Genomic DNA, 27,294 nt, shown 5'->3' with positions numbered 1-27,294 from the left:
GCTATTTTGCAACTAGGGTAACTATTTTTTAAATTTTTAACCAATTCTATATTGTAGGAAATTTAATTACGCAACTTTTATGTCAGTACAACTTTTCTCGGAAATGAATACTTTTAAAGTTATAATCAAAAAACCAAGAGAAAAATCGAATTTTTCCTTCAATTTTTGACATTTTGATTATTTAAACAATGTTCCGGACCTTTTTGAGTGGGAGGATAACTTAATTATTATTATATGAGTTAATTCCAAGCAATTTCTGCAAAAAATATGAGTTACCTCTCAACGTCCATCTCAAAACAGATGCGCCCTGGACTACTAGGTGAAGTTCGACCTTATATCAGATCCTCTTTGTTGATGTATGGTGTAGGGCCATCTACAACTTTTTTATTAAAATTTGCGAATTCTCGAATCGGGTTCGAATTTTGGCCAACACAAATAAATACGACGGGTCTTAAGAAAGCAAAAAACAACGAACTACAAGAATTTTTGAAATCGAACAAATGAATAACAAAGAAGACTAGTGAATATCTACTCTTTAAAAATCAGTACAAAATAACCACAAAATATTTTACCATGATTCCAAATATAACAACAAATTAAAGAATAGAACATCATAGAATATGGCAGTAAAGAATTACTAGAAAACCTAAGAAATGCGAGGAACAAATAATATCGGACAGACAGTTCGGTATCATTAATGGTACACGACAATTAGACCGAAATCATTAGACCGAAAGCAGTAGACCGAAAAGCACTTTACCGAAACCTCATTAGACCGAACAGCATTAGACCGAAATGGTACATAAATTAAAAAAGATTGCAGTAAATTATGCTAGGATTTTGTAAATCTGTCTTTTTGTTTATTGTATTTTTTTTGTATTATTTTATACATAGACTGTACAGTCTGATATGGAATAATTTTCATCCGTTAAACAAATTAGTGAAGGTAAAACTAAATTAAGGGTAGAGTGACGATAACGCCATTTTAACTGTTTATAATAACCATCCAAATACAAACATTTAGTTGTAATTAATTACATTAGTCTTATCTCTTTTACTGCGACAAATAAAAATAACTGCTCTTCGGTCTTCTGCTATTCGGTCTAGTGAGGTTTCGGTAAAGTGCTTTTCGGTCTAATGAGTTCGGTCTACTGCTTTCGGTCTAATGATTTCGGTCTCTTTACAGTAAACCATCATTAATGCAGTGGGTACCTACCAGAGAGGCACTTTTTGAAGTGCGCAGGTACTGATTCAAAAATGCAGGGACGTTAACTGCGAAGTATACGCGTGTTTGATCGACTATGAAAAGGCATTTAACAGAGTTCAACTCCAAAAGATGATTAACATTTTAAAAGAAGCAGACTTGGATGATAAAGACCTCAGAATAATTTCAGAACTCTACTATGGAATCAGACCGCATATATGAAAATTAACGAAGAAGAAACAGATGGCATAAAAATACTACGTGGGGTTAAACAGGGATCTATCCTATCGCCGTTCATATTTAATATGTATTTAATATGTTGATAATTAATACGGTACTCAGAGACAATTTTTAACGAGGCTCCGTTAGGCATACTTCTAAATGGAGGAAGAGTAAACAATATTAGAGATGCCGACGACACCATGGTGATAGCAGATCGTTTAGAGGGACTTCAGAGGCTAATACCCAGAAAACGAAACAAATGATTATCATCAAGGAGAATATAAACGGAGCTCATCTATACATTAATATTAAAGTCACCTTATGTTTTTAATATTATTTTAATACCTATTTAAAAATTTATGCAAGTTCCCTATTTCATAATTTTATTTTGGAATTTTCGAAAACGATTTCCGGATTTTAAATCAAAACAAGTGTAAAATGTAATTCTCACTACAAGTAATGGTTGTGATCTATCGTATACAGAGTGAGTGAATAAATTCAATACCTAGCTCAAATAATAATTGCTTTTTTGAAAAATGCTCAGACCTGTCGATTAGTATTTCAAATGGAAATTTTTTTCATACAATAATGGGAGATATGACGTCTTCGTTGATTTTCTTAAAGGGCAAAACTGTCATTTTGATAGCCATTTTGATAGGGTATGTAAAGTTATAGTACATAACTGCAAAATGTCAAATTTTTATTCCCTGCCATTTACAAGATAATAAAAAATAAAATTAAATCTCTAAAGCGCGTGATACACACGCAAACTTTAAGTACGCGGGTTTAAAGATCGCGGACTTACACGGCTCGCCGTCGGTGATACACGACAGACTTAAAGTACGCGGTTTTAAAGATCGCGGTCGCCGTCGGTGGTTTGTGCTATTTAGAAATTTTATCTTATTATATACTTCGTATCGTATCCTATCGTGTTATATATTTTTAATACTAATAAAAAAAGACGAAATCGAAAAGTGTGGGTAACAAACAAAATATCATAGATAATAAGAGGGTGGTGATATTTTCATCAGGAGGATAAAACAGCCTATAAATAATTAGGTTTACTCAAAAACAAATAATCAAAAATAATTTAGTATAACTTAAAATAGTGTTTTGCGGTTTCCTCAAAACTTATAAAATGTAACTTGTCTCCTTTCAACAATAAACGATTGAATTATTTCTAGGCAATTTGCTTAATTAGTGAACATATAAGTGTAACTTTAAACGCAATAACATGATGGCTCGAGGCTCGTGGTAGTGATACACGTACGGGTTACGAGTAGATTTCAAACTTGTTGGATCGACGGTGTACTTACTCGGCCGACTTAAAGTACGCGTACTTGCTGTGATACACGCGCGAAAAAGGTCGTCGAGCCATAAGTTCGCGTACTTACTCGCGTGTGTATCACCCCTTTAAAATAACATTATAAATTTATGTAAAAAATTAAGATTTGAAATACTAATCGACAGGTCTGAGCATTTAAAAAAAAAACAATTAGTATCTAAACTATTGAATTTATTCCAAATTACAGACTCACTCTGTATATAAAATATTATTTAAGTTAATATGCCAAAAAACAGTTGATGTTCATGTATATTCGCTAAAACGTGCCTTAGCTGTCAAAAAACTGACTTGACTTTGACTTTTGATTAAATGTCATTGTCAATATGTCAATCGAGATTGTATCTTTAATAAATTGTTTGTTATGATGTTTTTACAATCTAATAATACAAATTAATTAAAAGTGTTTTTGTAACTTTTTGGAAACTATGACGACTTCGGAGCAAATCGGTCTAAATAAAACATGGGAACTCTCTTTGTACGAGTTACATCGAACTCCCCAAGAAGCGATCACCGACAACACCGAAATAGCTGTGAGTCCAAGAAGCCTCCACAGTGAATTGATGTGCCCGATTTGTTTGGACATGTTAAAAAAGACTATGACTACAAAAGAATGCCTTCATAGGTTCTGTTCAGACTGCATTATTACAGCATTGAGGTCCGGTAATAAAGAATGTCCTACTTGCAGAAAGAAACTAGTTTCAAAAAGGTCCCTGAGACCAGATCCTAACTTTGATTTGCTAATATCGAAAATATATCCAAGCAGAGATGAATATGAGGCTCACCAAGAAAGGGTTTTGGCTAAGTTGAACAAAAGCCATTCACGAGAAGCTTTAATGCAGTCAATTAAAGAAGGAATTAAAATTCAATCCCAAAACAGACCTAACAGAGGAAGAAAGACTAATGAACCCGTGGTTGGCCAAGAGAATAACTCCGAAGAAAATAATCCAAATGCTCCAAACGCTGCAGATACTGCTGTAAGTTGTCATATACTGAAATATATAAAATACAATAATGTTAAGGGCACTCGAAGTCCCATTTAATGACAATGTTAACATTATGTCACATATATCTCTAACCAAAGCACATAGAGACCTAATTTTTTGTTTATTTTGAAACTAGATGCATTGTTTAGTCCCGCGTAGATTTCTGTAAAGGAAGCGTTCAAGTATTACGTAACACAATTTTTGAAGATTTTTGACCTCCCTCCCCCCATGTAACGCACCATAACGTTTTTCTGTACCCCCTCCCCCTACCTAAACGTTACGTAACACCCAAATGGCCATTTGAACCTAAATGGAAAATGAGGTTGCGAAAAGTACCGGAAACTCGGTAAAAGAACTTTGCTATTATTTTAATGGCATTTGAGGTGATAATAAAAGCTTACAATTATCATTCAGCCTTAAATGTCCACTGCTGAACATAGGCCTCCTCCCCTCGTTTCCAACCACGTCTATCCTGCGCTGCTCTCATCCAGTTTTTATTTAGCTTTCTTAAGTTGTCAGTCCATCTTTTAGGCGGTCGACTGACGTTTCTCTTGTCTTCTCTTGACCTCCATTCAATAACCTTTTTGTCCATCGCCCATCTGTCATTCTGGCAATGTGTCCTGCCCATCTCCACTTCAACCTGGCTAGCCTTTCAATGACGTCAGTCATCTTTGTTCTTCTCCTGATGTCTTCGTTTTTTATTTTGTCTTGGAGAGTTATTCCTAACATTGACCGCTCCATTCTTCTCTGCGTTACTCTTAGTTTGGTAGCTGAGGCTTTAGTTAAGGTAAGTGTTTCTGATCCTTACGTTAAGACTGGGAGGACGCACTGATCAAATACCTTTCTCTTTAGGCATGTGGGCAACTCACTTTTAAAAGTTTCTCTCAGTTTTCCAAATGCTGCCCACCCAAGAATGATTCTTCTATTCAGTTCATGTGTCTGGTTATCCCTGCCAATCGTAATTTCATGTCCCATGACATGAATTATGTTCAAAACTTACAATAATATTCTTTTATTATTAATTTTACATTTACATTTTCCCAACTTGGCCCCATCCTTACATACATTTTTGGCTTCATTCTTTATTGTTCTTCTCATGCATTCTTCTATTTTACCTTTTTTAATAAAAGCTTAAAATAAAATAACATATTTATTATTTCAACATTTTATTTTGCTTAGTAAAAATTTTTGTATGACGAATAATATACTATGTTACCAGTAGTTTCAGAAAAATAGTGAGAAAAATGTGTAAAACTTTTTGTTCTTCAACGCCCTGTATCGTGAAAACGCACGCCGTTACAAAAATTATTTAGTAAGCAAATCCCAATTATTTTTTAATTTTTCACCTATTCTAGAGATTGTGTTACCTTTTTCTGAAACACCTTGTATATACAGTATGTCCCTGTAAGTTGTATCCATATGGAAAACTTTTTTATTATTAATTTTACGAAAAAAAGTTATTCTTTATAAAAAGCTCTGCATGGTCCAAAACCTAAGATTTAACCATCAAATATAAAAATTTTTGAATATTATACGAGGTATGTCAAAAAGTTTGAATTTCACTCAAAAGTAAAGTAGCTTTATTTTTCGTAATATTGGAAATTGCTATTATGAAAAGTTGTTTGGAATTAAAAACTATATTCTAATATGCAATTACATACTTTTAATTGACAAATTTTTTTTTTTGAAAAATTATGGATAACTATCATTATTTTTTCAGTTATTCCAATTCTGATAATTCTTTTATTATTAATTTTACGAAAAAAAGTGATTCTTAATAAAAATTCTGGATGGTCTAAAACTTAAAATACAACCGTCTTATATCAAATTTTATCAATTTTATACGAGGTATGTCAAAAAAGATAAATTTAGATCAAAAGTAAAGTACCTTTATACCTCAGAATATTAGAAGGATATAATTACATACTGAAACATAGTTTAGAATTCTAAATAACTTTTCATAATAACAATTTTCGATATTGTGAAAACTAAATGTATTTTACTCTTGAGCGAAATTCATATTTTTTGACATACCTCGTATAAAATTGATAAAATTTGACGGTTGTATTTTAGATTTTAGACTATGCAGAACTTTTTATTAAGAATTACTTTTTTTCGTAAAATTAATAATAAAAGAGTTATCTGAATTAAAATACTTACTGAAAATAACATTAGTTATCCATAATTTTTCAAAAAAAAAAAAATTTCAATTAGAAGGATGTAATTGCATACTAGAATACAGTTTTTAATTCCAAACAACTTTTCATAATAGCAATTTTCAATATTGTGAAAAATAAAGCTACTTTACTCTTGAGTGAAAATTCAAACTTTTTGACATACCTCGTATAATATTCAAAAAATTTGATATTTGATGGTTAAATCTTAGGTTTTGGACCATGCAGAGCTTTTTATAAAGAATAACTTTTTTTCGTAAAATTACATAGACATACTGTATATAAGAAGGCACTTATGGAATAACATTATTTCTGTCCTTGTTTTAAATAATTTTAAAAAACGCCGAGACCCGTAGATTTCCATATATAAAAATGTGTGCTTTTTAAACATAAATTTAAATGTACAGGGTGATTCATGCAAGCCTAGCGTAGTCCATTATCTTTAATTTTAATTAAACACCCTGTACCTGTATATTTTTGTTTTTAGAAGCTGCTTAACAACCTCATCTCAAAAATGTGTATTATGTAGGGTCTATTATGAATAATGCAAGGTGAAATTTTGAAATTATGTATAATTTTCGTCAAGATGTTAATCACATAAAACTTTGAAATTAATAATTCAGGAATCACACTTTAAATAAGGGTATTATTTTTTAAAATATCTATTAATTTTCTAAACTAACTATCAATATAGTGGGTTTTGTATTTAATGCTTTTTATTTAAAGACATTTTTAAATAATTTGAAAATTTGCATATTTAAAACATTAATGAATACCTACTGCTCAAAACTATACTGCATGTTATGGACTTCAGAAAACATACATGATTTATGAGCATGTAGTTCCCTCTGCAACCTCTTAATCCCATAATATGTATTTTTTCATTGTTTGAAAAGACAAAAATTACCCATTTCATTTTTACCAAAATATAAAGTACCTATCTATCTATTCATCAGATAAACCCATAAATAACTCCGAGGGAACAGTTCCGGATATTGGAAACATAATATGACACATGGTCTATTGAAAACAAAACAATTCTCAATGAAAGAATCCCTTGTTATCTTAGGTTAGGCACTTGGCATCATTTTTACCCTGAAAATCCTATGTCGCTAACTTTACCATCAAATATAATTTAGGTGAAGTGAAACGAAAGAAGATTAATGCGCTGTTGGATGTTGGGCTTTGGGTTGTATACTATTAATGAGAAATGGTTTATATTTGAGCAGTGAATTTTTTTAGATTTTTTCGGTAGATTTTATACAGTTTTCAGTAGATAAGTATTATTGGAGTTAAAATCAGTAGGTTTTATATAGTTTTCAGTAGATCAGAGTTCAAAGCGGTAGGTCTACTGAAAAAACAGTAGACCTGGTAACCTTGTGTGAGGGTGCAACATAATACAATTCAGTGGTCTATGTAAAACATAAAAGAAATTATGTAGTTTTTTTATTTAAGTTAAAAAAGAATGGTATGTAACGCGCTGCAGTGCGCTGTTCGAACCCCCTCCCCCCATCTACGTGCCGTAACCTTTTACGAGACCCCCCCCCAAACTGCGTTACGTAATACTTGAACGCTCCCAAAGTTAGAGTGAAAGAAACATTTGTTTTAATTTTTTTTTAAATACTCTTACAAAAAAAACCAAAAAAGTTTGGATTTTATTTTTTATTTTACTTGTTTTTTTCAATAAAACTTTACGCGGGACTTGATATTATCTATCTACAACTACTGTAAAAATTTGGACCTTCTATCATCTAAGGATCCAGAGATATTTGACATCAAAAGTTAAAAACCGAGTATTCGGGAAATCGCAAAAACATAAAACACTAATAGGCTGTAAAGCTACCAGTACACAGTAACTTGAGTGCAGACGTTCAAAAAACAAATAGTTTTGTACCATGGATATTTTCTACTATAATGTGTTATATATCGTTGGAAAGAGAAGATTTCAGAGAATAATTTTCAATTATAACCCAAAAAACTTAAAAAATTTAATTTTTGGACTTTGGGTACCCTTAAGGCATGCTTAACAAATTTTGTACATTTATAAAATATGAATTTACAATAGTTCTGTACTTAATAGTAGTTCTTGAAGCATAAAATTCAGATATGCTTCTTAGTCTAGACCAGTGGTTCTCAAACTGTGGTACATGTACCACTGGAGGTACATATCATTATTTGAGGTGGTACACAAAACTCAAAAACAGCCAAAGTCAGCACCACTATTATAGTTAATTAGATCACCTAGTTAGATAGGATTTCAGTTAGGTGGTACCAAAAATAATAAAAAGTATTTGGTGGTACATGACTCAAAAAGATTGAGAACCGCTGGTCTAGACTCTAGACTAGACCTAGACAGGTTCGAATTATGGGTGTTTGCAGTATTTTTAATCTTATATTCTTTTAGAAATGTCTCCATATTTATGAACAGGATTTAAATATACCAAGTTGTGTAATATTTTTGAACAATAAATTTACCAAATAATCATCTATTCTACAAACTTCTGGACATTTTGGAAGCTTTTATATCTAAAACAAAATCAAATAGATTTTAAAAAATTCTTATCAAAAAAGAATTTCATCTTTTAACACTTTATGTGCTGATGGCATACATAGTGCCTCCACCAATGTGCGGATGGCTCACATGTATGCCAATGAATATATGAACTAACATGAAAATTAATTTCAGTTCAGAGTACAGTAGAACCTCAATTATCCTTGCTCCACGGGTCGGGATGTGGCACGGATAATCCGAACATATATTTCTTATATATTTTATGATACATATGTACACACATACATATGTACCTACTATCAAAAGATAACAAAAAAATAAACCTCATAAGTTTAAACTAACTTACAGTTCAATATTCTGATGTATTCTCCGCAAGTTAAAAATATCGACAAGGTTCCAAGCTTCTCGTTGCTCAAGTCTAATAGAATATTGACAGTTTCCTCAGCCACATGATTAGTTACTCTTTTGACTGATACCGTCCCAACATTTTCTTAGTCTTGACTATCATCTTCATGAATGAAATGTTCCTCATTTGAAATGTTCTTTTATTTTCAAGTGTTCATGAAAAATTTCTTAACACACATTGGCCCAGAGATTGTTATGTCCTCTGATCTTTGCAGAAACCACTTGGTTGGAAAGGGTTTCATCAAGTTATTAAAGTCGATCCTTTAAACAAACGATTTTCCTTGCACATATGGTTTGAGAGAGTCTGACTTACATACATATGAAATTTTGTATAATTTTATATTTATATGCTAATTTAATAGATTTACTTTAACGATATTTCGATAAAACCTCAAAAATGCAATTTGAGTAATGGAAAATTATAGCACAGATAATCAGGGTTCTACTGTATGTCTTAACTCATTACATCTGCACGCAACAGGTTAACATACCGAAGCTTCGCAAGAATGTAGGCTTGAGTCAAAATTTGACGAAATGGGCTTATTAATGTAGATCTACTATAAATAAAAGTATCTATTGTGTGAATAAAGACCTATTACGTTAATAATAATAGTCGCTAAGAGATGGCACTAAGTGTCTATATTTGTTTGGCGCGAAAACAGTTAAATACTTAACATTTTTGTATGAATTCAGTCCAAAGTTAGTTACGCAGCATACTGTGGAGCAATTTGTGTATTTACTTCTCGTCAAGGCAACGGTTCTTATACTTACAATTAGTTTTATGTGAAAATTCTCTCTAAAATAAGGACCGTTTTTTAAATAGGGCAGTGTTTTAACAAACTTGAAGTAAGTTTTTCTCAGGAAAAAAGGCTCAAATCTAATAGGGCTTAACAAAATGATAAATTTAACCATTTTAACGCTTTATAAATTTATATACATAGTTATTACAGTTTGTATTTAGATATACCCCATCCCACGAATATATGACCCTCTTGGATTATCGCGACAACGAATATTTTACTGTGCAAAATATGAAGAACGAAAGTAAATTGCAAATTATGTTGTTGATTATTGGAGTAATTATTAGAGCAAAACACTTTCGAACTTCTTATGATGCACACTAAAATATTCGTTGTTGCGATAATCCAAAACAGTCGTATATTCGTGGAATACACCATATACTTATTTCTAACAAAATTGTATAGCTAATTTCTTAAAATTAACAACTCATTCGGAGTTATGCCCATAATCATATCTATAAAATTTTAAAATGCCTCTCCTCTAAAATCGTCTTTTTTGACTTAAGCCTACGTTCTTGCGAAGCAGCGATATTAACACCCAAATTTCTAATTTGCTTTTTTCATTATCCATACTTCGCTACCATGTCACTGTGAGCCTTATTACAGTTTTATATAGGTATCCTTAACTTTGTTCTTCTCGATACATATTTGGATTTCATCAGTGTTCTTAGGTCTCCCATATTTTTATTTGCCTTTACCAATCGGGCATTCAGATCCCATTCTTCCTGGCCTTTCTCTTAATAACCCCCAAATATATAAAATCGAAATTATTCCCTTGATTCATTAGATATGAAAATTAACTGCCTCTCTTCTTTTTGCTCTGTAATTCCGAGTATCATGTATTTTGACTTTTTGTGGTTTATTTCTAGGTCAAAACATTTTGCCTCCTTTTCCAATAAGTTTTCTTGATTCTTTTTGTTTTTTAGGAAGATCTTCAGCGAAGGCCAGACATTGATGTTCATTGTTGAAGATTGTTCCGGTCATTTTAACTCGGCTGTTTCTGATTATTGTTTCCAATGCCAACTTAAAAAGCACCGTGAATAACAGATATCCTTGCCTAAGACCTGTGTTTATTTCAAATTTATCCTATGAGGATCCTCCAAACTATGTACATGATTTCGTATGCTATTCAGAGTCTTACTAACCTAATCAGTTTTGCAGGTATGCCCAAGGATCTCAGTGCTTCATACATTTTATTCCTTCTTGTCCTATCATAATGCTTGTTTAAAATCCATAAACAACTCATGAAGGGATACCTTATGCTCATAGCAGGTAGTGTGAATTTCTTTTAGTGTAAAAATCTGATCTGTCACTGATCTATTAACTCTAAAACCGGCGTGATATTCACCTAGTTTATCTTCAGCAAATCTGTTGAGTCTTTCTCTTAGCATCCTGGCTAATACCTAATACCTTGTAACAAGTATGCAACAGAGCAATACCTCAACATAATGTGTAATTTTCACATTCCAATCTACAGTAGAACCCTGATTATCCGTGCTCCTCGGGACCGGAAGTGGCATGGATCATTGAAAAGCACGGATAATCCGAACATTTATTTCTTATATAATACATATTATGTACGTATATACATACATATGTACCTACCATATACACACAACTAAACTTATATGGAATCACCATGTATTTCAAAGTAATATTTATTTCTTTTGAAAAAACTTGTTATTGTTGCGAAAAATAAAGGTTTTTATTGAAAATAAATAAATCTATAAGACAATCAGATAGTACAGCTCGGTACGGTATAGGTTATTTGCTTGAGTTGCAAATTGAACGAAAATAAATAAACTAACTTTTGTGTCAAAAAATGAAAATATGCCTCATGTGGGGTTATAAAACTTTTTTTTCTTTTTTTTTTGAAAAATGGCTTTGGCAGAGCCAATTAGCCAGACTTTTTTGTGATTGATTGCAGATTCATAGTCATAAATTTCTTATAAATATAAGTACATTCTACAATATTATTTTTATAGATACAATGGTACATTGTGTAGCTTTTTTTATTTTGTTTTTTTTTTCAATTATTTTACTGTTTTTTTAATATATATTTTAATTTGTGCGAAACACTTTTTTTATTCTTTTTTTATTTTTGTTTTTATTTTTTTTTCTTTTTTTTATTTATAATTTTTTTGTTATTATTTTATTGTGTTTTTTTTATTTATTATTTTTTTTTAATTTTTTCAAACCACATTAACAAATTATGCCTATTATATTACGTTTACAACTTGTATTTACATAATTTAACATGTTTATAAATGAGATGAAGAATTTCCATATCTTTTGTAAATATTAAAGTAAACTGCGCGTCATAGAAAACGGGCACCCTAAAAAATGGGTCATTTTTGATGTCGCGTATCTCCTAAACCTGTTGTCCGATTTAAATGATTTTTTGAATATGTTATAGCCCTATTCTTTGTCAATATCTCTGTAATGATATTTTTGGAAAACAGGTAAATTTTCATTGTATACCGGGTGTACGAATCAAACTGTGTTTTTTTCTCAAAGTTCGCAACACCCTGTGGATTATTCTAGCATTTATAAAATACTGAAATTAAAATTCAACTATAGCCTCAGATTTTCTTAACATTGTGTTTTTTGATTCATTCGCTTATGTTGGATAATACAAAAGTTATGTACTTTAACAACTAGCCATGTTCTTCATCAGTATAGGGTGTTATAAGTCTAAAGTGTTTCAGGGACTAAATAAGTTCGACAAACTTTAAGGGGTAATTCTGCATTAAAAATAATGACAGTTTGCTTTATAATCATATATCCGCAAAAGCTTCGTTTCCGAGATACGGGATGTTAAATTTTTTCTTACAAACTGATGGTTTATTTATTGCTTTAAAACCGGTTGAGATATGCAAATGAAATTTGGTAGGTTTTAAGAGATGGTTATTGGGCATTTTTTGACATTCAACTAAGAATTTTATATTCACTATTGGAGCGCATACGGGTAATATGACCGATCATATTATTCGTATGTACGCCAATGGTGAATAAAAAATTCTTAATTGTATATAAAAAATGTTCAAAAATTACGTCTTAAAACCCACCAAATTTCATTTGCATATCTCAACCGGTTTTAGGGCAATAAATAAATCGTCAGTTTTTAAGAAAAAATTCAACATCTTGTATGTCGGAAACGAAGCATTTGCGGACATATGTTTATAAAGCAACCGGTCATTATGTTTTCATGCAGAATTACCCCTTAAAGTTTATCGTACTTCTTTAGAAACACCCTGTACTGATAAAGAGCATGCCTAGTTGTTAAAGTACATAACTTTTGTATTATCCATCATAAACGAATGAATCAAAAAACACAATGTTAAGAAAACCTGAGGCTATATTTGGGTTTTAATTTCAGTATTTTATAAATGCTAGAATATGCCACAGGGTGTTGCATACTTTGAGAAAAAAACACAGTTTGATTCGTACACCCGGTATACAATGAAAATTTACCTGTTTTGCAAAAATATTAATACAGGGATATTCACAAAGAATAGGGCTATAACATATTCAAGAAATCACTTAAATCGGACAACAGGTTTAGGAGATACGCCACATCAAAAATGACCCATTTTTTAGGGTGCCCGTTTTCTATGACGCGCAGTTTATTAAGGTTTATTAGGAAAAAACATTTTAAGGGCCGGTTGTTCGAACGCTAATCAACAATGATCATTATCAAATAATTAATTACTGTCAATGTCAATTGTTAAAACATAATTAATTACAATTCTGAGACTATAATCAATTAATATAACAATAATTATTAACATAATTAATAATAAATCTCATAATTGTAATTAATTATGTTTTCAGCAACCCAAACAAAGTTGACATTGACAGTTTTGGTGACAGTAATTAAATATTTAATAATGATCATTGTTGATTAGCGTTCGAACAACCGGCCCTACATCTTTTAATTCCTTATAAAGGTCGTTTATGTGATTTATGTTTAAATGACATTCTAATATGACATGTGTTAGATCTCCGATTTTGTCACAAGTACAATTGGGAGTATCTGACAAGCCGATTCTATGCATGTAATATGGCGTAAGAGCATGATTGGCTCTCAGCCGATTAATGGTCTTTATAAAATATGGTCTGTTATATTCTGTGTAAAACCATATTTTTGAGAATATCCTAGGGTTACAATGAGCCAAATTTGAGCCAGTATTACATTCTCTGTAATGCAATTGCCAATTATTTTACAATTATAGAACTTACAACGTGGAAAGCTTATTGGTCTTGTGGAGCAAGTAATGTTCTCAGAGGGACATAGCTGTAAAGCTAGGCGTAACACAAGGTGTTCTGTACAAAACCTGTGCTATTCTCCTTTTCATGAACATTTTTCAGTGCGTCACAAATTATAGAAAAAAAGGTAAGTCCGTGATAATACACATTTATGACATTTATTCTAACGTGACATTTTAGTTAAATCTGACAGTTGTCAAATTTTATTTTCAATTTGGAATAAAACCAAATCAATTGTGTCTATTGCATTTATAAAATGGTATTTTCTTTCATTTGTATAGTCTTATAAATTGTACAGATTATATTGATAATAGTATTATTTTATTTAATAAATAATTATTTTTTGATTATGGCGCCATCTATCGACAACTAGAATAATCACCAAACTAGAATAATTACCAAAGTATTCACAGACGTGCCTTTTTTTCTGTCACATACAATTTAATGCGTTAGAGAGAAATCGAAAAACTGTGACGCACTGAAAGATGATCATGAGAAAAAGAATAGGTAACAGGAACTAGCAAAGCTCAAAAATAAAGCAAGGGAAAGTCGCCAAAAAGTAATAACGGCTCGCCATGATCGTTTAATTTCGAAGACAGCTTTTAGAAGCTACAGGTGTAACTGTTTCAGTTGAAACGATAAGAAGAAGAGTTCGTGCCAAGAAGTATACAACAGTTATGGGTTCCCGAGTTATCCAGACAGCACAAGATTGATCGTCTAAATTAGGGTCTTACCACCAAAAATGGAACATTGGGAATTGACAAAATGTGCTATTTTCGGAAAAAATCAGAATTGGTGTAAAATCAAGTGACCCACAAAATCGTGTGCTTAGACGTCGAGTAAGACAAGCAAGAACGAAAACTGTCAGATCTGTTCACAAATATACAAGGGGAAGTGTAATGTTCTGGAGAGGAATTGGGATCCGTAAAAGAAGCTCATTTAATTTTCATCCCATCAACTTTAACTGCTCTCACGTATGTTGATAACCTGTAGTTAGGCTCTGTATAGGTGCAACAGGAGAAAATTTAATTTTCTTGCATGATAATGGACCTCCACATACCATTAGGGTCGATTCTCACTATACCTCCCGTTTACTTTCCATACGCATGGCATTCCGTTTCCATAAAATATTATTAAATACAAATCATATAGTATATGCCCACTTTCCGTTACGTTTACCTACCATCCCCGAAGCTTTGCGTTCAATATCGGCCACGTATTTTTCGGCGACGTCTCGGATACCCTATGGATAAAGTGAATATTGCTATTACCTCGCGGTTCAGTCACGTATTTTTTTCTACGACAAGGTGTGACTTGTCGGGTAGAGTATGGATTGGGGGAATACATAGCGGTTATGGATAGGGGGAATACATGTTGAGAAAAATTTGGACAATAAAAAATTTATAGAACTTGTCTGACATGACTTTTTAATTTTGAAAATAAAAAATACAGTGATAATACATTTAAAGACGGCAATATTTTGGGCGGCTGTTGCCAAGGAATTAAATATTTTCTTCATCCAATATCTTCTTAAGCAATTCCGCTGGTTCATCGGCGGATTGATAACCTTTACGGAATATTGTCACTCCATTTTTTGCTTGTTCGGCCGATACTTCTATCGATTGGTGATTTATTTCTTGCTATTTTGACCACACGTGTCTCTCTATTCTGCTATGTGGTTGTTCCATTCTTTTTTCTTCTGTTTAGTGTCCATTCGTTTATACATCCTGGGATATATAGTCCTGAACATTTCAGGGACTACCTTCTTCGCTTTCCGGTGACACAATTATAATATGTCTGCTTGTTCTAACTGCATCGTTTCACTAGAAACAAAGTTAGAGAACTATAGGTTCTTCCAAGTTGTGCGTTACCTTTTTCGCTTTCTGGTGACACAATATAATTATAATATATCTGCTTGTTCCAACTCCGTTGCTTCACCACAAGTGAAGTTAGAAAACTATAGGCTCTTCCAAGTTGTGCGTTACCTTTTTCTCTTTCCGGTGACACAATTATAATATATCTGCTTGTTCAAACTCCGTTGCTTCACCACAAGCGAAGTTAGAAAACTATAGGCTCTTCCAAGTTGTGCGTTACCTTTTTCTCTTTCCAGTGACACAATTACAATATTGTTCAAACTCCATTGCTTCACCACAAGCGAAGTTAGAAAACTATAGGCTCCTCCAAGTTGTGCGTTACCTTTTTAGCTTTTTGGTGACCCAATTATAATATATCTGCTTGTTCCAACTCCGTTGCTTCACCACAAGCGAAGTTAGAAAACTATAGGCTCCTCCAAGTTGTGCGTTACCTTTTTCGCTTTCTAGTGACCCAATTATAATATATCTGCTTGTTACAACTGCGTTGCTTCTCCAGAAACGAAGATAGAAATCTATATATTCTTCCAAGTTGTGCGTTACCTTTATCGCTTTCCGGTGACACAATTATAATATATTATCTGCTCGTTCCAATTGGAACGATTATCAGAAACAAAGTTAAATTTTTAATTTATGAATGTTTTTAATATTGATAACGATTTCCGAAGTGAAAGTCGAAACGTCAAGTAAACTTGATTTCAAAGTCGAATTGTGGCTTATGCCCAAATAAAATAGTAAATCTTATTTTGTATTTCTCACGCCGCGGCGCGCCGGTAAGAAAACAAATGTGAAATAAACTTTTTTTACATTGGTCCGCATGTATATTTTACATTTCTATTATTAAATTTTCTTCAGACCACATATTTCATCAAGCCGGAAAAAACACGTGTATTCGAATCAAAAATTTAGGGTAAAATGTTACCAAACCGGTACAAAATGTGTGGAATATTAAGTGGGAAAAGTAAACGCGACGTCTAGTGAGAATGGTGGTTAAATTAATGGAAGGTGTATGGAACGGGTATGGGAAGTAAACGGAACGTATAGTGAGAATAGAATTTTAATGGGAGGTGTATGGAATAATTATGGAAAGTAAACGGGAGGTATAGTGAGAATCGACCCTTAGAGTGACTAGAGACATCATTGAAGCAGAAGGTATCCCTTGTTTGGAGTGGCCTGCTTGCTCACCCGAGCTTAACCCTATAGAGTATCTGTGGGATATGCTTAAAAGAAAAATTAGAGCTCGCCAGAATAATCCACAAAACACCGCACGGCTAGTACAAGCTGCTCTTGAAGGATGGAGCAACCTACCACAACAAAATGTTGATAATTTGATTAGAAGCGTGCCCACGCAAACTGATGCGTGCATAAGGACTAGAGGTGATAACACTGACTACAAAAAAAAAACAAAAACAAAATAAATAAAAACAATTTAAACATTTCGTTTTACATCGAAATTTTTTATGCTATTGACTTTAAAACAACTAGTTTCAATTTGTTTGTCAAATACTTTATTGTTTTATTTAATTGTTATGTATTTGTTATTAAATTGCTTTAAAATAAATATTGTTTGACTTCATGTGTTCGTTTTGTTAAATTCGCACGAAATAATAAGAAATATGAGATGATTCCATATAAGTTTGGTTGTGTGTACATACATAATATTATTATGTACCTGTGTACCATAAAAAGATAACAGAAAAAAATAAATTTTTCTTTACGAGTCTCCATCTTGATGTATAGAGTTTCCGAGTGATTTACGGTGGCGTCATTTTGATAAAACCTCAAAAATGCAACTTGAGTAATAGAAAAATCATAGCACGGATAATCCGCATCATCATCATCATCATCATTTGGCTCTACAACTCTATGTGAGTCTTGGCCGCGTTTACTATTTCCCTCCATTGTTGTCGGTCCTGAGCAGCTATGTCCCATTGCTGTACTCCCATTTTGCGTAGATCGCTGGCTACTGCGTCCTTCCATCTCTTTCTTGGGCGACCAACTGACCTTTTTCCATCGGGCCTTTCCCAGAATGTGGCGTTTAGAAGTCTTTCGTCACTTGATCTTAGTACGTGACCCGCCCATCGTATTCTGTTTGATTTAATGTAGCGTACTATGTTTTCATCTCCGTATATTGTCTGGAGTTCATCATTGTGTCTTCTTCTCCATTCTCCTGTTGTCTCTTCTCTGCAAGGCCCATAGATAGTCCGCAGTATCTTTCTTTTAAGTACCAGTAATTTTGTTGTTTCCCGCTGATTCAGAGTCCAGGTTTCGCTTCCGTACGTTATTGTGGGACGAATTATTGTCTTATATACTCTTATTTTTGCTGGTCTTGAGAGTATTTTTGATTTAAGTAGGGTCCTTAACGAGTAATATGCCCTGTTTCCTGCAATAATCCTGGCTGCCACGTCCTTTTCATAGTTATTTTCAGATGTTATGATCGCTCCCAAGTACTTAAATTCTTTGACGACTTCAAAATTGTATTCATTAATTGTTACGTTTTGTCTAACCCTTGGTCTTGGGTTCTTCGTAACCACCATGTACTTGGTCTTGTCCTCGTTGACCTTAAGACCAACTTCCTTGGCTCCGTTCTCGAATAGGGTGAAAACTTCTTTTGCATCTCTGGTGGATTGTGCAATTGTGTCCACGTCATCCGCAAAGGCTAATAGTATTTTTGATCCGCAGCCTGGATAATCCGCACACGGATAATCAGGGTTCCACTGTATTCTCCTTTTTGTATATGGGGCATAATAAAGCTTTGGTCCAATCTTTGGGCATATTTTCTCTTCCAATAACCTCTTGATAGGGTTATACATCCTTTTTTGTTGTTTTTCCCCTCGATTCTTTAGAATTTCCACAGCTATTTCGTTTTCTCCTGATCTGTTGTTATTTCCGAGCCCGTTGATTATATTTTTAATATCTACTTCATAAAACATTTTATATTGATTACATGCGAAATTATACTTTGTATTTAGGTACCTGCAATTACTCAGCCTGTAGCAGCCACTCCTCCTGTTCAACCACCTCTTCAAACTAATGTGACAACAGCTCCACCTACTGCAAATACAAATGCTCCCAGCCCATCACCATCAGGCAGAAGTACCCCTTCACAACCACCTAGTCCTGTCTCATCTAGTGTTAGTTCAATTAGTAAGTCTTTGGGGAAGCGGCCAAAAAGGTAAGTTGGTAATAGAGGATTAGATTTTTTATAATTAACAAATTATTTGTTTATAGTGTCTTAACATCTGAAAGAAGCGAAGAAAGTGAATCTAGTGAGAGAACAGAACAAACAGATACTGAGGGTGAAGGTCCATCTGAGCCAATGACTCTTAATGAAATTGAATTGGTATTTAAACCACACCCCACAGAAATGTCAGGAGATAATTCTTTGGTGAAGGCATTAAAAGAAAACTCTATAAGGTAATTGGCCAAAGCATATGTGTGTAAATAAAACTCATTTTCTTGATCAAGACTGAAAAGTAAAGTACGTCAAATGTTAACTGCAATTTTCATAATCATCATCATCCTCACTCGACCCACTGCTAGATATAGACCTCCCCTGTTTGTCTCCAAAGTGTTCTATCTTGTGCTTTCTGTATTCAGTTTTTTGTTGTCTTTCTTAAGTCGTCTTGCCATCGTGTTGGTGGTCTTCCTCTGCTACGTTTATCGGTTCTTGGTTTCCATTCAACTAGTTTGCGAGTCCATCTTCCGTCCTTCATTCTGAAAACGTGTCCAGCCCATTTCCATTTTAAGTTACAGTTCAATGACGTTTACGACTTTGGGCTTAGCGCGTAGATCTTCGTTTCTAATCCTGTGTCATAGAGTGGCTCCTACCATTGATCGCTCCATTCTTCTTTGCACTACTCTTAGTTTTTGTGCGTTTTCTTTGTGAGCGATAATGTTTCTGCACCATAGGTCATCACCGGTAGCATGCATTGGTCGAAAACTTTTTCTTCATATTGGCTGGAATTTCACTCCTAAAAACGTTCATAAGAGCTCCGTATGCTGCCCATCCTTGTATTATCCTTCTGGATACTTCGTTTGTTTGATTGTCCTTACCTATCTTAATTTCATGACAAAGATATATACATATATTTGTCTACCAGTTCTATTTGTCCATTTTGTATTTCAAGGTGGTTACTTGGTAGTAAGTCCGTCATATATTTTGTTTTTGTTATATTCATTTTTAAGTTCTTCCAACATTTCTTTTATTTGTTCCAAATCGTCTGCAATCAAGACTATATCGTCTGCGTAGCTTAGGTGGTGTAGCATCTCTCCGTCCACATTTATTTCTTTGTCACTCCATTCGAGGGTTTTAGTCGCTTTTTCTAGAGCCGATATAAAAAGTTTAGGTGACAACGTATCAGCTTGTCGGTTTCCTCTTTGGATTTTTATTTGGTTGCTGTTAGCACAGTATAAAGAAAGACAGTAGAACCACTCTCCGAAAAATTATAAGTAAAATCTTTAGTCGCGCATGGCAACCGCGCAATGTTCCCAGTCGCATTTGCCCCACTCTCGCATTGCTAGTCGCGTAGAAACGTACGGGTTTTAACAGGGAAAACCCGCATCCACCACTGGTGAATTACCAATTGCGTACTGCCGGTATTACTTCTTGAGATCAAAGTGCCGACATGGAAGAGGTTTTACTGTCTCTCTTTATACTGTGCTGTTAACGTGTAGTTGTATCAAGCTTGTAGCATTTTTATATATGTATACAGTACAACCTGCCACATCTGGACCTCCCATATCTGGACGGTTCTAACATCCGCATCTATCGAAATCTACCGAGAAAGGCAGTCCTGCTGTTGAACAACGCACTCTCTCATCCCGATCCAAAAGAACTAAAAGATAGCGAAATAAAGTGTCTTTTTGCCTCCAAATTTGACCTGTGTCAGCCTCTGGACCAAGGTATTATAGAATCTGTAAAATGTGTCTATCAACGAAAGTTATTGACGGCGTTGATTACTGGAATGTATGAAGGAGAAAATGGTTTCAGAGACTATAAAAGAAGTAGTCTTGATATCCTGATTTTTTCATATCCGGATTGGTCTGTCGCCACATTGATCCGGATATGGCAAGTTTTACTGTGTTACATATTAGCCTCGAATATCGGCTATCAATGCGATTCTCGTTTAGTGCTTCTATAACACTGTCGAGTTCTACTGAATCGAACGCTTTGTGGAAATCTACCAATGTTAAAACTAAGGGCTTGTTATATTCTATGGATTGTTCGATGAGTTGTTTTATTGTTTGGAGGTGCTGGTTGGTTCCAAAGTTTGCTCTGAATCCAGCTTGTCCTCTACTTTGATATAAGTCTAATTTCTTGTCTAATCTTGTGGTGATTACTCTCGTGAAAAGTTTATAAAGATGATTTAACAGACTGATTGGTCGGTAATTTTCCAGATCAGTTTTTTCTTCAATTTTATACCTGCATATTTCATTTTCCATATATACCTTCTCTTGCAAAATTAGTATAAATATAAATCATACAAAGTGTTTTAAAAGCTTAATACTGGAAAACTGTATACGAAATAGTAAAATATTATTTAAAAGTATGCCAGTTGTATAATGTCCCCTATCGTATTGTATAATACCTGTCAGATTTATATCGTTTTTAAAATTCAGTACAGTCACTGAAGGTGAATATTAGTATGATAGAATTGATTCAAAAAATGACATAACCCAGACATCCAAAGTGAAAGTTATCCTCCAACACCAAATTATTCTATATGGTCCATATAATGTTCAGAAAAAAGTCACACCTTTTTGAGCGTCAGATTTGGGGGGGAGGGGGGAGAAGTCGGTAAATTCGTAGTTTTTTACGTTTTTCGTCAATATTTCTAAAACTATGAGGTTTAGCATGAACAACCTTCTACACAAAATTGTTCTACATTAAATTTGAAATAAAAAAGGCCCTATGCATAACCCTTCTAAAATGAACGGTTCCTTAGTTACGGAGGTATAGTCCGTTCGCTAAACTCAGACTCAACTGGCTACTGATTTAAGCTAGTAATTTTGCCAATTTGATAAAATTGGCAAAAAAATAATTACTAAATAGTTAATAATAACTAAATATTTAGTAATTTTGTAAATTTTGTCAAAATTGGCAAAAAACAAAAAAATTACGTACTAAAATCATTAGCCATTTGCGTCTGAGTTTAGCGAACCGACTATAGTATAGTATAATTGGTCCAAAAAAAGGCCTAACCCAGACATTAAAAGTAAAAGTTTTCTCCAACACCAAATTGTTCTATATGGTACACATATTGTTCAGCAAAAAGTTACACCATTTTGAGCGTCCGGTTTGGGGGGGAGATGGGGGAGAAATCGGTAAATTAGTAGTTTCTTTACGTTTTTCGTCAATATTTCTAAAACTATGTTTGAGCGTAAACAATGTTCTATACAAAAACGTTCTACATAAAATTTAAAACAAGAATGGTCCTATCCATAATTGTTATAAAATCAACGATTCCAGAGTTACGGAGGGTGAAATGTGGAGGTTTTCGATACTTTTTATATTTTTTGGGCAATTGATGATGATTTTGGGTGGTGAGGTTGACGTTTCTTCAAGGGCTTATCACTGACATACCATAGGCCACTGAAATAGCAAATCCTGTTAAGGAAAATTTCTTTCAATCAGTAAAAATATTATAAATTGCGCAAAAAATATAAAAATATCGAAAACCTCCACTTTTCACCCTCCGTAACTCTGGAGTCGTTGATTTTATAACAATAATGTAACGGACCTTTTTTGTTTTAAATTTGATGTAGAACATTTTTGTATAGAACATTGTTTACGCTAAAGCATATTTTTAGAAATATTGACGAAAAACTACTAATTTACCGATTTCTCCCCCCGCCCCCCCCCCCCCCAAACCGGACGCTCAAAATGGTGTAACTTTTTACTGAACAATATCTGGACCATATAGAACAATTTGGTGTTGGAGAAAAACTTTTACTTTTAATGTCTGGGTTAGGCCTTTTTAGACCAATTATACAAATACTACTTCCGTAACTTTGGCACCGTTCATTTTAGAAGGATTATGCATAGGGCCTTTTTTGTTTCAAATTTGTATAGAATGTTGTTCATGCTAAACCGCATAGTTTTAGAAATATTGATGAAAAGTTTAAGAAACTACGAATTTACCGATTTCTCCCCCCTCTTCCCCAAACCCTACGCTCAAAATAGTGTGATTTTTTCTGAACATTATGTGGACCATATAGAACAATTTGGTCTTGGAGAATAACTTTCACTTTGGATGTCTGGGTTTGGATCTAGTTATACCATACTATATGAGCTATTACCTCCGATTTCGTTGAACCTTCATCGATTTTCATGAAAATTGGTGAGTAGTTAGAGGACACCTCAAGAAACAAAAGTGGTATGGTGCCAACTTGCGTTTTTACCCTGGGGGTGGTTGCCACCACTTTCCGAGGGCGAAAATTATTTTATTAAAAATAACCCCATAAATAAATATTGGGAAAAATTCTAAGCAAATCAATACTTTTTGAGTTAATAAAGATCAAAAATTTTAATTTTTCGTGAAAAAGATGCGTGTTTTAAAGCAGTTTCATAAATTCATAAATAATTCAAAAACTAAGTTTTTACAAAACAGTTATTATCAAAATTGAAGTTAATAAAAAATCGAATAAGTTACAGTGGAACCTCGATAACTCGGATTAATCGGGACCGCGGCCGATCCGGGTTATCGAAAATCCGGGTTAGCCGAGAATATAGTAAAAATTAATAAAATACAGTATAGTTACAGATAACCTCCATTATAATTACAAAAACATAAAACACATATGCACAGTACACATCTAAATTACGTATAGTTGTATAGAGTGTAGAGTATTGTTCATTTCTTGGTAAAAAACTCAGTCATACTGTAGATGTAGCGACACCATATGATGCTGCAATAAATTGATTTTAAAGATTCGCCTTTATCAATTCTACCTAATGCTTCTAGTTTCTTTTCCATTGTCACTACAACATTTTTACGTTTTGTTGCCATTACATAGGCAAAAAACACGCAAACACAATCTGAAGCACGATTACAGAACTGAGGTGAACAATACGACTATACTACACACAATATGGTCACAAGGGACAATGTTGGTATTTCAGAACAGACTAAGACCATTGTTTTAAAAAAGATTTTTTTAAATAGTCTTCTAGTCTATTTCAAACAATGCTAAGACAGTTTGACAAAAATAAAGGAAAAGGAATACAGACAGGTGCCTGTTCTTTCCGATAAGCCAAGACGGTCGCTCTGCCGCCGTGTGTCATGAATAATTTTTACTATCGTATAGTTCAAATTACACAAATACACATTATCTCTCAAATATTATTTTGCCTACATACATTTTTATTTGATAAAATTGTTAAATTGTTTATTTGTTAATGATGAAAATCGGTCCGGGTTAGCCGGACTTCCGGCTTATCGGGGGCCGACTTATCGGGGTTCCACTGTACTTGAAAAACTTTTAATATTAATTCAAAGTGCGTTATAGGTAATTGAATGTATATTTTTTTGTGCGAATACTCAAATCTAAGTATTTAAAATTACATAACGGAAAAACGATGCATTTTATAGCATATACTTACTAAAGACTTATCAAAGTACTCAGAAATACGTATCAAATGAGCTCCAGGAGTAGCTGATAGCATCAAAATTGATGCTCCAAAAATTTTTACAAGAAAATGTTTTTTAATGCCTCCGTTAATTTTTATATCAGGTTTATTCAAAAACCATTTGAAAGGTAATTTCAAGGGCTATAAAACATGTAGTATTAAAGTTGATCTTTTAAATCCCTAATTTTTTTAAGATAAAAGGGGAAAGGGTCACGGTTGTATGGTTATCGCAGTAAAATTTAGGCTTTAAACGTTCCATATCGGTTATTTTTTATCCTACAAAAATAAAAAACGTAAGATCTTTGCTAACAAAAAACTCAATTTCGTCTTGATATCATTTTTTACGCATATCGAGTATTTTTTTGAGTTATTATCCAAAGAAAATTAAATTTCCAAAAATTAGAAAAATTCTGATTTGCTTAACTGTTTAATAAGTACCTATATTTTATAAAATGCATAGTTTTCCCGTTATTTAAGCTTGAATATTTAGATTTGAGTACTCGGCAAAAAAAATATACATTTGATTGCCTATAACTCACTTTGAATTATGTAATATTAAAAGGTTTTTCAAGTAAGGAATTTATTCGATTTTATATTAGCTTCAATTTTGGTAATGATAATTTTTCTGTAAAAAAGTTTTTGAGTTATATATGAAAAACCGCTTTAAAACGGATTTTTTTCACGAAAAATTAAAATCTTTGATCTTTAGTAGATACAGTTGATCCCAAACCCTTTTTTCAGTGCGTCATTAATTTTGACGTCATATAAGGTTTTAAGAATGCCGCGAATCGCTGCATGACATTTTAGATCAATCTGACAGTTGTCAGAATATTTATATTTTATGTTTAGATATATAAATATCAATATTTGCTAGAATATGAATATTTAAAATATTTTAAGGAAAAAATAAATAAATATAGAATACAATTTCACTATACAATGTCCGAATATACCAATGACATAAAATATTTATTTTTGCGTCGTTGACAACTGTCTAACCTAGAATTACAATTGTCATTTTATCCGTTAACATTGCGTAAGTACTGTCAGGATAGATTACTTTTGTTTAGAATTATCTTTATTCGTATCATGGATTGGTTATCCATTTAGAGTATTGTAATTGTCAACCAATTATGCATCTATAAGTGTAAGTCGCTTTAATATGGAAATACCCTTCAACAAATAAATAATTTTCGAAGTTCTATGTATAATAATCAGGGGCGTCCGTTTTTTTCTGTCACTTCGAGCTTAATGCGTTAGAGCGAATTCGACAAACTATGACGCACTGAAATAAGGGTTTGGGATCAACTGTAACTCAAAAAAAATTGATTTATTTACTTAGAATTTGCCCCTCTATCGATTTATGGGTTATTTTGAATAAACTAATTTTCACTCCTGAAAAGGAGTGGTGAGCTGGGCCGGGTACTGATAAATTGTACTCAGGTACAGAGTACCGGGTACTTTTTATATTTGAGGAACGAGTACAGAGTAACGAGTACATTGCCCAAAAAAAGTACTTAGAGTACAATACTCAAAGTAGAATTACCCGAATTTCTCGGGTACTTATTTCGAGTACATTTGAATATAGAACCCGAAAAAAGGTAAGAAGGTACCTAATAATTATCTCTGCCTCTCTAAACATATTTATATATGAGTCATGAAAACATAAAATAACGTACAATTCCAACTTAAATAAAAAAAATAAGAATTTTAAAAATTGATCATTAATTAATAGACCAGGGCGCATCTGTAAAAATATTAGTACATTTGGACGTTGAGAGGTCACTCAAATTTTTTTGCAGAAATTGCTTGAAAATAACTCAAATAATAATATTTGAGTTATCCTCCCTCCCAAATAGGTCCGGAACATTGTTTAAATAATCAAAATTTCAAAAAATGAAGGAAAAATTCGATTTTTTTTCTTCGTTTTTTGATTATAACTTTAAAAGTACCTATTCATTTCCGAGAAAAGTTGTACTGACATAAAAGTTGCGTAATTAAATTTCCTACAATATAGAATTGGTTAAAAATTTAAAAAATAGTCACCCTTAAAATAGCATACAAAAACAAGTATTCGCATTTTACGTTTTTCAACCATTTATGCTGCACTTAGGACCTTCATATTTTACCCAGAAAAACTTTATGATATAGTAAAACAACACTGTAAATTTCATTAAGATCGGTTTGATAGATTTTGCAAAATAAATTTTGCAATCCATCTTTCGCAAAAAAATTCATTTTTTCAAAATGTTACAGGACTGAAAATAAAGCAGATAGCAAGTTGAAATTTTTTTGCGTATAGAAGTGTACTGTACCTTTCATTTGCAATTTGCAAAATTAAAATCGATTAACTACCACGGCGTCAGGATTTTTTTTAAATAAACAATAATTATTGGTGCTACGCGCAGGATAGCGGATAGTTTGCTCTGATTGGGCATTCCAATGACCTTTGATAATGATTGATACATTTTAATTTTTATTACATTTCGATATAAATAAATAAATTTGTTTATTGCAAAATAAAAACACATACTCTATCTTTTGAAATAACACTTTTTTAGCAAAAACTTTCTTTGTTCATATATTTTAACTTAGAGAATAAAAGTTTATTATTTTTAAACATATGCAATTGTTTAAACCATATTTCACAAACAATAATAAAATTAGTTTGATTTTTGTGGAATTAAAGTATTAAAATACAACAAAATATAGAGCAAAAAAATAATATATTAGATAAAGATTGGAAGAAATTTTGGTGGAAATCAACTTGTGTGAATCGAACACCGCTGTCCTGCGCGTAGCGCCAAAAATTAATGTTTATTTAAAAAAGTTCCTGACGCCGTGGTAATTAATCGATTTTAACTTTGCAAATTGCAA

The 27,294-nt window shown here is 32.8% G+C and overlaps 1 protein-coding gene across 1 annotated transcript in view; it reads left to right on the top strand.

The window, feature by feature from the left end:
• The first annotated feature begins 3,091 nt into the window (after positions 1-3,091).
• The window catches only part of LOC126881559 (E3 ubiquitin-protein ligase RING1), a 40,400-nt gene continuing 16,197 nt past the window's right edge, over positions 3,092-27,294 (top strand). The window contains exons 1-3 of the mRNA XM_050645886.1: positions 3,092-3,745; positions 18,758-18,960; positions 19,017-19,202. Of these exons, the coding sequence (XP_050501843.1) occupies positions 3,197-3,745; positions 18,758-18,960; positions 19,017-19,202 (938 nt within the window). The 5' untranslated portion in view covers positions 3,092-3,196. The remainder of the gene's footprint in view (positions 3,746-18,757; positions 18,961-19,016; positions 19,203-27,294) is intronic.

The sequence above is a fragment of the Diabrotica virgifera genome, chromosome 3, assembly GCF_917563875.1.
Source record: "Diabrotica virgifera virgifera chromosome 3, PGI_DIABVI_V3a".
Taxonomy (NCBI): domain Eukaryota; kingdom Metazoa; phylum Arthropoda; class Insecta; order Coleoptera; family Chrysomelidae; genus Diabrotica; species Diabrotica virgifera.
The sequence above is the reverse complement of the archived record's forward strand: the minus strand, read 5'-3'. Positions and strand labels throughout refer to the sequence as shown.